General features: G+C 32.9%; 1 protein-coding gene across 1 annotated transcript in view; it reads right to left on the bottom strand.

The window, feature by feature from the left end:
• slgA (proline dehydrogenase slgA) overlaps positions 1 to 6,665 on the bottom strand; it is a 33,910-nt gene extending 27,245 nt beyond the window's left edge. The window contains exon 1 of the mRNA XM_089708837.1: positions 6,354 to 6,665. Within this exon, the coding sequence (XP_089564963.1) occupies positions 6,354 to 6,557 (204 nt within the window). The 5' untranslated portion in view covers positions 6,558 to 6,665. The remainder of the gene's footprint in view (positions 1 to 6,353) is intronic.
• Positions 6,666 to 12,671: the final 6,006 nt, after the last annotated feature.

Here is a 12,671-nt window from a genome sequence, read left to right on the forward strand (position 1 = left end):
TACTGAACCAATTGGCATGAAATTTGGTATGGAGATATTTTGATACCCGAGAAAGGACATAGGCTACCTTTTATTGCGAAATATGTACCACGGGCGAAGCCGGGGCGGACCTCTAGTAGCTACATAATTCGCAATCTACTTATCCTAATTTGGCAAATGATATTATATTCACTATCTGTCTTACCACAAAAAACTTTAGACAGGGTTTAACTTTAAGCGCGGGTTCTCTTTTCTGGTTTTGTCGTATTTCACATAGACAATTATTATAGTGACAGATCCATGGTTTAAAGTTAGACTGTGTTTAAATTGTTTTGTGGTAATACCATAAATGTTTCTTCATACCCAACCTTCGTGCTGATTAATTTGAACAAGGTATCATTCAGATGGCAGAATTTCTTATAGAATCTAATTTGCATTGTCAGCTGGTTTAGACTTGGTTCAAGTTAATGTCTGCTTTGTAATAAACATTTTGTTTACGTCTTGTCGCGTATTATCAGGGATTGACGTACAAATAATATTTCATTATCCTGTATTTCTAATAGATTCGTAAGTATCCGGAAGGAAAACGCAGTTTCTTATTGGATATTTCATAATAACTGACTAGCATCCCGTCTGCACCTTTGCTCACAATATTTGCCCCATTTTATCCTCCTAGTGGCTTTCGCAATGCATAATATTATTATATATTTTGTCCCTAGCCAAGATAGTATAGCCTATGATCTGTAATCCTAACTTATACATATTACTAGCTCTCCGCCCCGGCTTCGCCCGTGGTACCTACATGTTTAAACTATCTCTCAAGTTGGATCGAACTGCACATGGTGTGCGAATTTTATTATAATCGATTAAGTGGTTTAGGAGTCCATTGAGGACAAACATTGTGACACGAGATTTATATATATTAAGACTAGCGACCCGCCCCGGCTTCGCACGGGTGCAATGCTGATACTAAATACACTACTGTAGAATAACTTTTAACGTTGTATATAAAAACATAGCGGCCCGGCTGGCCGGTACCGCCGCAAACGGTACGCCCCGCAATTTTTAAATCTGTAATATCTTCGAAAATATTCACTTAAATCATACGGTGTAAAGGGCCATATAGATCTATATTAAATGAACAATGTATTCAAGGTATTTAATTGGTTAAGGATTAATGCTGTATTGGTTAAAATCGCTTCGAAAATTAGCCATTATTTGTCGTAAAAAGTAAATGACAAAAAAAAGTTATTGTGGGTTATCCATAAGAGATAGACATATGCCATCGCGGACTTTTCTGTAGACCTTTTCAATGTGTACAATACTTAGTACATTATTTTGATAAAACTCGTAGGGTTCAGCCTACGTTTGCAATGTAAGCGGATAAAATGTAATTATTTACGACATCACATTAGAAACCTCAAAAATAACAGTACTTCTCCACTATTTAATGGATGTTATTATACATATAAACCTTCCTCTTGAATTACTCTATCTATTAAAAAAAACCGCATCAAAATCCGTTGCGTAGTTTCAAAGATTTAAGCGTACAAAGGGACATAGGGACATAGGGAAATAGGGACAGAGAATGCGACTTTGTTTTATACTATGTATTATTAAGATAAATGCGAAAGTTTGTTTGTTCTTCTGTTCATTGTCAAACTAAAATCTAGCAGCTATAACTATGCCTAAGAGACTTTTTCTTTTACGAAATCTAGCCCAAATTCTATGCGAAATATTACTCTTATCCGCAGTACATTACGTGATCCGTACAAAGGGAAACCCCATCAAGGGTACTCAACCCTCGATGGATAGCTGGCAAACCGCCACGGCCAAGTGATTGAGTTGACATCTCATACATATCTCACATATAACCGAATCAATAATGTTCGTTTTATAAATAAATTTAATGCGACGTGAGTGTAGTGGTGCGTGCACACAGAGCGTTGAATTGATAATTGTGTCACCGAGGCAGGTAAGACACATGTCCTGTTCAAAATAAAGCACGTTTATTATTTTGTGACAAATAGCATCAGAAAAGATTCGTTTTCTTTCTGGATGTAGCGATTGCTTCAAAGAAAAGACGACTTGAAATATTTTTTAGCTCTTCTTTCTTATAAGTATTTGCTGCCATACAATGTACCTAAGTTATAAAGAATAATACTCATTGTCTTTAAAATAGTGTTTAATTAAAATTTTAACACGACATCATCATTTACGAATCTTTCAGGAATTACGAATCGAACATAAGGGGGCAAATGTCGATCAACCCAAGTTTACTAAAGCATCCTTGTTACCATGTGGCGTGCACGTAAACCCATATTATATCGATATAACCAGTTTTACGACGATTTCTGTCTGTTTCTTTTATTATTTACTGTCTGTTATCGCCTGTTTGCTTAATTAGATCAAATTTACGCCAAAAACATAAGGTTATTCTTTAAAAATAAAATTTCCTGAAAGATTCTTCAAAACATAGCTATGCGTTATCTAATAATCTAAAAATATCTTGATGAAGAGAGAGAGATTGATCGTATGTTTGTTTGTTTACGGTTAAACTCGTTCTGAAACATTTCACACAGCTATAGCGATTTTAAAAATTAATTTACTTTTGGCAAGCTAGATAATAAATCAACGAGTATAATATATTCAGAAGATTTGATATTTTCGTAAAGATAAAAGAATTACAAGATACGGAACTTTTGGTACTTGGTAGCTTGAAAAGAAGGGGGTAGTTGTAAAATCTATATATAATAAATAATAATCACAATATGTGCTCACTACGATTACGATGCGATGTTTGTAAACTTTTACATAAGTCCGTGGTGTTAAAAAATCGAGATCATAAATCAACTCGCATTCGATTAAAACTGTACTTAGCATAAAATCATCAAGTAGGTACCCATTGTAACAAATCGAAGCACTAGGTCATTTACCTATGACCTGCTTTGTGCTAGCCGGCTAGCGCTCGTCATGTCTCGGCCTACATTTACAAAAAAAGATGCCAAAATTAACTTGTCACATTGATTTTGTCCCAGAATTTGTTACAAAGTGAATTTTACGTAGAAAAAAAGAAAACTGAATTTTACGTAGCCGTGTTGAATTACATTTTATGTCTCATTTCCTTGTTTACTATCGTAATATAAGTAATTTGTTTAAAAGAGTCTTTATTAAGCTTTTTTTATGAATATTAGGATTGATCTCAGTTAGTACAAAAGGCATAATTAATTGCCGATTTGTTTTCTTTCTCCAACTAAATTTTACATAAAATATAAACATGTATATATAATGGATTCATTTCAGTTCACTTCATATATCTCAGGCCCCGGAACCAGAGACACAATAGAAAATCTATGGTGTCGTGGACCGATCGGGCCGCTTGGGGCTCAATGGGTTAAGGCTGTGTACGCGGTCCGTGCGCTGTTTGGCTCAAATATGTGATTTTTCAAACCAGATTGTCCATCAACCACTTATCTTACAAACATATGAATTACTAATAATTTTAGGAAATTTTATTGTCTATGTAGTTAGTTAAGAGTTTTTTTCAATTAATACAGTATTTCTGAATACCATCAAGATAACTGATCCGATGATTACTTGATTTCACTTTTAGTGTCAATTTCGAAGCTAAAAATATCTGAAATTGCTGACAGATCTAACACACAATTATTTTTAACTAACTGCAAAAATCCTTATTAAAATAGTTAGTTAAAAGATTTTTTTATTTTGGACTCCTAACTTACGAAATTAAAATCCGAACAATGTGAATTTTTTTAGAAATTATAGTCGACAAAATTATTATTTTCACCAAGATATTTGACTTTATTGAATATAATTTATACATATTGCAATAAAAGAATGTCTTACTTATAAGATAAAATTTAAAAAATCAACTAAGGTACCTCTATTATTTTTCTACAATTTTTTTTAAAGTACTATAAAACACTGCGCGCGACCCGATTAAAATCAGTCGGCAGCGAGCCTTTCCAGAGAGAGGACATGTTGCTCGGCGCTCTCCTGCGGACCTATGCTGTTCATAGTAAAAGGATAGCGCAAGCCGCGATCTATCGTAATAGATCGCGGAGTTTTTGACTTGCGTTAAATAGAATATGCGCTCTTAACCATAGGGTTAACTAAATTCGTATACTACGAATTTATTATACGCGAGACCTGAAAGACATATTCACAAACATTTATAATATAATATATTGGACTAGGTTAATAAGTTTCGGTTTTATAATAATAATTTGATTAATTCCCTGTTGGCCTACCTATAGTTATACAACTTTGGGATACTAATGATCCCGCAGCTGCAGTTATGAGAAATTGAAAGATAAGAAAAATTTATGCCCGCGCTAAATGCGAAAATAAATTGCGTTGTTAAAAATAACTAGGCAATTGATTATTGAAAATATCATTTTCAGGATAACATTTATAAAATGAATGATTACGTAAAAACATCGAATATTGTTTGAAGTTACTAGACCGTACATAATAAGAAATAAATGCTTTCTTTCTTTCTTAAATCTTCATACAAATGCTACATTTTCTTAAAAATAAACAATTGTACGGAATTTTTTATCCTTGAGAACAAATCTAGCTCGCGCTTATTTCTTCCAATATCTTCGCGATGGATTTAGGCATAGTTACTTATGCGAGGTCGTTTACGACGTGAGTCGCTTAAAATCAGGTGATGTGTCCTCTAAAATTTTTCGTTTTAAACAATGAAAGCTATTAGTAGGTAGTAGGTACCTACTCAATATTGTACCTATGTAACAAAAACCCCTACGTTTTTTAACCGACTTCAAAAAAAGGAGGAGGTTATCAATTCGGCCGGTATGTTTTTTTTTTTTTTTTTTTTTTATGTATGTACACCGATTACTCCGTGGTTTCTGAACCGATTTAGGTACGTGATTCTTTTTTTGTTCGATGCGGGATGGTGTCGAATTGGTCCCATAAAAATTTTATTCGGATAGGCCTAGTAGTTTTTATTTTATGAGCATTTTTGTCTGTATTTGTAAATGTTGCAAGTGCAAGTTTGAAGTCGGTTGTTTTTAACGCAGTTATTGACTTGTTATATTATTATTTTTGCAAACTTCTCTATCTATCTACGACCGACAATTTTTAGCTATTCTATTATCAAAACGGAAAGCATGAATGAGTTTTTTTTTCGTTCACAAACCAACAAGCAGCTGTTCTCATAACGTAAGCTTCAATATTTTTTTTATAAACGAATTCAAGAGCAGGTGAATGACACCATTATTTACGTAATTTTTATACTTAACATAAGAGTTCTAATATCATTTTTTTTTTCACGGAGTCCTTTCTTTCGATAATTTTTTTGTCAGTTATGTGGGTAGGTGAGCATACATGATAACAGAAACTTTAAATTAAATAAAAATTGATACAAAACATAATACCTATGTATTCCGATCATTAAAGTAGTCCAAAAGTTCTATGTTTCGGACAAAAAAGTGATCAATTTATATCACCACGTGATCAATTTATATCTGCAAAAAAATGTAGGTTCACCACCTACATAAGTAACGCTCAGTAGGTAGGTATCGTATCGATAGCTGATAGAAAATACCCAATAATTATATTTTATTAGCAGAATAAGAAGTAAACATCGAGATTCACCATATGGCAGAATTTCCGGTCGATAAATGTTATTTAATAACATGCATGTAATTATTTCATATGCACATGTTATTTTTCAATATGTATTAAATTCCTAACTGACTACACCTGCCCACAGCCCAAGTATAATAAGATCAATACGTAGATTAAAATTTTAAAGTCCCTCTTTCTCTATTACAATAGTTCTCACGGAAGTAGAAACCAGTCTAGACCTCAGCCGACCTAAGTTGCGTTAGGTCGACCGCGGACTTCCTCGCCCGCCGCCGGGTGGCCGGTCTACATAACCGTCTAGCCAGCGGACCGAAAACGCATGCGCCATGAAACTTTTCACCACGAATCCATTCCCCATTCATGGAAAACAATCAAATCCCACAGCGTTATCGCAATTTTCAAACCCAATAAGGAATTCGCCACACGCAACTACCGAACGCATAATCTACGATTTCCTTCAATTTTAAATTGTTCAAATTACTAAGGGTACTGTGACGTAACAGCCTGGCCCATGCGATCTAGAATAATACAGCGACGGGACCAAAAAAACCGGTTGAATGTGCAGTGTATTCGCGAAATACAAAAACACGCATGAAGACTTAACTTCGCTCGCCATCACTCACTACCAGCGAATCAAATTCAAGGACCGTGTCTCAGTTAATTTTAGCCACGTTCCGAACGTAAAAGACGCCGGCACATTGTTACAGTTACATAAGACATCAGCTGTTCATCGATTTACTCACCATGTCGTTGTTCTCGACGATCCAGTTGATCGAGCATATTTGGTAGACGAGGTACGCCCGCACTAGTTCGCTGGTCTTCTTGCTCTTGAAAGCGTCTTTCGGGCTGTTGAACGACAGGTCCAGCTCGTCCCGACTCGAGGATGGCGTGGAGAGTACGCGAATCCCGCGAGGAGCGTTCACTGCCAGCCGGCGTAGCAGAGCCATGTTTAAAAGCTCCGCGCACTGGTTCACTGAGTAACACACGTCCGCCTCGCTTGGCTGACAACTGACAACTGAAATTTGAAAACTCGATGACAGTGACGTCTAGGCGGAGGCGCTCGATATCGCGGCCGAGTGCGCGCGCAAACGTTCCAATTATAAAACCCACTGGAGGTGTGTCATTGTTGAAAGGCTCATTGCAGATTATTGAATGCTGAGCCGGTTTTCTGTGCAACTTCCCGTTTCGAGCGCATCCAAAAACTTATTGCACCGATTTGCGATCAATAAAGGCAGAGTTTATGTAACTGATAAATAATCGACGGTAATATATTATTTTCCATTTCCATGAATATATACATTTTTCAAAAATGTTTTATTACTTTTATAATAACAATTAAATGGAGATGCATACGTACACAATGTATCATTCATGATTCATCGTATGAGCCCCAACGTGTTACAATCATCAACAAATATAATATTTTCTAAATCTAGATCTAGGCAATCTTTCGTGCATATGCAAATCCATCAGCGTATTGAAGTGTAGGTACATATAGCTCAAACTAACTAAAAGCGTATTTCAATTTTCATATAAATTGTAATTGTAGGTATCATGATTTATAGATTTTTTGTCAATCACATTGTGCCTAAAAAGTTATAGTTATACATAATAAACATAGGTACTTACTCCTTAAAAAAGAGTTACACGCACATCAAAAGCAATGTTCAAAAGTGATGTTTGATATTTATTTAATTATTGATAATGATCTATGTAAATAATACTACGAATATTTTATCAGTATTTGCTTAATACGATAAGACTATTTACCGAGCACTTACCAGAATATTACTCATTGTGTAATTTCTTGATTCAATTAAAAGGGCTTTCCCAAAGATACCTGATACACCTATACGCCCTATACGGTGGAAAATAAGGGATCTTGTCTTATAAAACAATTAGGTACGTATTATTTATTTATCAATAATTAAAAACATTACTTAATAAATTTTATGTACATCGAGATTTTGTTGTTTGTTTTGTTTGTTTTGATTTAAACCGTACCCAAAAAAATCAAAGTAGCAATTAGTGTGTAACGAACCTACCCCACCTACCCACATTCTATGCTTATAATAAAAAAAATCTTGGGAGCTGTTAGAAATATCCATTCAAACTATGAGTAAATTTTAAGTAAAAACCGCCACTCAAAAGGAGTGTATAAATTAAATGCATTTTATTTAAGTTACTGGTCCTGAAAGATGATTCATAAAATGATGCTGAAAAAAAACTCACACAGTCATTATTTATTTTGATACTTAATCTGTTTTTATCATCGAAAATAGTCAGATTCTTTTCTGAAAATCGTATGCTTGTTCGATCTCTTGATAAAAGTGTGATTATATTGGACAGCAAATTTTTGATAAGGACCTATCATAGGGACCTATTTATGGCTTTTCTTGAAAGTTAACAACGTCGTGTATTTTTTTTTTCAGGTATAGGCGGTAATTTGCATCTCACAGGTTTTTAATCCTATCGGTGAATCGTGATGCGTCCTTATCCTAAACCGACAAAAAATTACGGGTCTCTTTTTATGAAATATTAGCTGTAATTTTTACTGTGTGTAATGTACACACGCATAGGTCAAAACGAGCTATAAGTTTTTGTCTTAGGTTTTTGTTATACATATTAAAATGAACTTTTCAACAAGTATTTATACACCTATCGGATTTTAGATAAATTTGTGCATGATTGTTAACAGACAGCAAACGTAGCAACCATAATATTATGAACTAATACAATGTTATCGATCATCACTGACGCATTATTTTTGTGCAATTCCCGAGCATTTCCCGCGATAAAATTACTTGTTACCCTTACCTCAAGTGTCATTTTTACACAGCGGAAAATACTGATCGGTAACTAATAAGTATTAATACATGATTAATACTCAATATTCACAAAATATAAAGCTACACTTCATAGAATATGAAACAAATATTTCTATGATACACTCTTTACATAAAAAATTACAGTATATAAATAAAATAAATGTGGGAATAAAATCTAGTCAGTAGACTAGAGCAGTAGGTAGTAATAGTAGCAAAATGCCATCAGTAGATTAAATAATTTACTGCTAATTTCTTTATATTAAAAACTAGCTGTGCCGCGCGGTTTCACCCACGTGGCTCCGCTCCTGTTGGTCTTAGCGTGATGATATATAGCCTATAGCCTTCCTCGATAAAAGGGCTATCTAACAACGAAAAAATTTTTCAAATCGGACCAGTCGTTCCCGAGACTAGCGCGTTCAAACAAACAAACAAACTCTTCAGCTTTATAATATTAGCACAATATTAGTATAGATATGAACGATTGTGATTGTAGTTACTAGCTAATGGTGAAAAAATGTGCCGCTCTTGGACTAGGACCTTGTTTAAATTTAAATAAATAACTTAAAATTATAGCGTTGCGGGGAAAACACCTCGGTTTCATTCCATGTTAATATTTGGAAATATGTTGTCATTTCAATTTATTAATTGGTGTTAACCAACTTTATATACGGGTAATGGGAAAATACATGTACTTTTACAGGAAGGATATATTATAATAATTGCAAGCCAAACAATTACATATTATAATAATTGTATAAAATAATATGTAATCAACTTTTATAATAGGAGAAAGAGGGTAAAAATAACACACAAAAATTCAGTGTATAGCATCTTTTCTTATTCTCTAAAATATTATATTTTTAAAATATATACTTGACTAAATATACCGATCTCTACGGGCTATAAAATGCTTCAAAACAATATCTACCGCGCGGTAATACCTATCTTACATTCACATTATCACTAAACACATAACTATACTATGTACAATTTCTTTATATTTATGATATTCTCGTGGACTTATATAATTTGTCAATGTGTGCGTTATATGCGCAAAAAACCTTTTCATTGGTGGAAATACTTGCTTACAAGAATAAAGCGCATTTTCAATCATTTCTCATTAAATAAATCGTACGTGAACGATACAATTTGTAGCATAAATAAAAAAATACCTATATAATTTATAGTTATATTACAATTATGTGAAAATCACATTTTTATTCAATAACATAGAAATAGCGTAATCACTGACACTGATATAAATCAATACAACTATTACATATACATATATGTATATAAATAAGATATAAATTGCATTAATAGAACATAATATTATATTTTCTCATTCAGATACTTTAGTTTTAAATATGATAATAAACAATTCTTGCAATATAGTAGGAAACAAATCATCGAGTATTTAATTATATTAAATAAGGCATTTTTATATGATTTCTCTAATTATTTTTCATAGTGATCATACATGTATATTTGAATTTATTTCTTTATATTTTGAAAACTGAATTGAAGACAAAATATTACTGTCCCTTTTATGAACGTTATAAACATAGGAACAAAATACGTAATTTGCGCAAAATATTGTCCATATTATCATCATATATAACAAAAATTGATATTGAGTAGAATGCAATGCGTTAGTTCATTACTAAGTCCTATTATATTTCAAATTTACTATCATCCATATTTATATAAAAGCTACCGTGATCTAACCAAAAGAGAAAAATCGATATTAGACGAAAATAAACCTTGTGTTTACACATTAAAGTCCATTATTATTCAAGTCCAGTGCTGCCAACTATACAGGGTGTCCCACTGTTGGTATACTAAGCTCAAAGGAGGTTATAGTTTTGCATACGCTGAGTACATAAAAAATACTTACAAAATTCCAGACGCAGTATTTTTTCAAATAGATGTATTCTTAAAACTCTATGTGTACACCCCTAAAAAGCTACCCGCCCAACTTTGATACCAGCACGTGACCTATCGTTTAAGATTATGTTTTCATAGACAAAATGCTCACATTAGCGAAGTGGTATATGCCGGCTGCGCGAAGCTAGAGAAGAAAACATGGATTTTCAGGAAAAAATTAGCAAAAAATTTTTGATGTTATTTTGTTGTTAAAGTATTTTTTACGTGATCAGTGTATGCAAAACTACAAGTCCCTTCGCGCTTAGTATACCAATGGTGGGACACCCTGTATATTATATTATATTATATTATATTATATTATAAACTAATAAATATCAATCAATATATTAATATATATTTGTACGGGCAACACTGGCATTTACATTATGTCATTTACAAATGACACGTCCTGTCAATTTTTGTACATCGTTAAATGAATGAACAATGAGATTCATATACAATTAATAAAATCGATATGCGATGGTAATAAGACCACCAAATTAAATAAACGTATATGTATATAATAATATAATATGATAATGTTAATAAATGCTATTAAAGTAACGATATACGTGTATCTTGCATTACATCTGCTAATGTCCCCCGAGTACTCAACACAAATGACAACGAGTCTCGACCACAGCGTATATACAAAGCGTAGACAACCTGTACACAGACACGCCTAGACCCTACTTATTTACACTAACTATACTCGACTTGGTGTTATAATTAAATAGTCATCTTTTAAACGCTAATGTATAAAAATTCTATAAATCACTCGATAATATATTCTGCTATTAAACGAAACACACACACTAGTACATTTACTCACGTAATTATTGTATTATAGGCACAAACGAACCGTACCGGGTGCCGAGCCATCTACCAGCTAACGTATGAGCGAGGGGTCACATTCCTACTTCAGCGAATTCAATTATAATTATGAAATAAACTCTCGTTTTATACATATTATGCACTACCGAACTAACTCTCGACGGGACAACCAACATTTTATGTTACACGCAAACAAATATTGCATTGAATAAATTCACTATAACTGAATTCTGAGTAAATAGACCAATGAGAAATATGTAAAAGCAATCATTATAGAATTTTCAACGCACAAAGCTGCTTATAGCGTCATGTAACTGCCAAAAAGAGCTCCGAATTAAATTTTGGCACAGATAATGCACGGCTCAAATGTCAAACGATTCGTCCTCTTACGAACTGAATTTCGACATTAGACCTATTAAAAAAAAACGTCAAAATTACATGGAGCCGTAAGTGACGAATCGCAGCCAAGTGCTTAAAGTCTGCAATTTTTTCACGTAGCGTATTATTTTATTCATAAATTTAACACAACACTGACCAATAAGTTTTTTTTTTTTGCAAACTGAGGACTTGTTTAAAAAAAATATTTGATTTATATTTTTTTTTGTTATTTACGCTTGCAATCCTGGTGTCAAAGTAACTTAACAAAAGTACCAATGTAAAGTTGATAGTTATTTCAAAACTAAATGTAAAGCTTTTTCTTAAATTAAAAATGCGTAGCAATTTCGAAATATCACAGATTAAATTGCCAAAATTTACTTATCATTATTTTTATTAATACACTCTATTAACAGGTCCTCAGTTTGTAAAAGAATAATTAGAATATGGCAATAATTTTCTCACGAGCGACTCTTCACCTCTCATTTCTAATAAATAAAAATCTATCAATACAAACAAATGCGATAAAAATATATTTTTACACTTATTGTTATCTATATACGTAAATATGTCCGTAACATGAAGTTTTGTGTAGTAATAAGTCGATATGAACACTCCCCTTACACTTACCTTCTACGTCAAACATTTGGACCTTTGGTGTTTATCTGTTCATGTAAATAAATTTAACCAAAACTTATATTTCCAAAAATATATTAAACGCATCAATACAATGCTTTCCAATATTTAAAGTTGAGTTATTTTAAAGAAAAATCGCACAAATTGCCCCCAAACTAAACATTATTCGTAAAAAATAGCCTCATTTAATAATACGACATGTCACATGATGTAAATAAGAGTCCGATTCTAAAATGGGAATGGATTCCAATTTGCAATATGTAAAAGGTTACGGAATCTTAATATGGAATAGCAGTGTCATTTATCTTTAATCTTGCTAAATAAAGAACTTCAAGCTTAGTTATTTACACATCTAAATTTTCTCTCTTGAAAAATTGTTACCCATATATTTTGTAGATGCATTTCAATGCCATTCAAACATTTGGCATCCAAAATAATTTTAATATAGGAACGGGAAACTGA

The sequence above is a fragment of the Colias philodice genome, chromosome 21 (genome assembly GCF_061535455.1).
Source record: "Colias philodice isolate Cphi_HAF_F1 chromosome 21, ilColPhil1 Martin Lab GWU primary, whole genome shotgun sequence".
Lineage (NCBI taxonomy): Eukaryota > Metazoa > Arthropoda > Insecta > Lepidoptera > Pieridae > Colias > Colias philodice.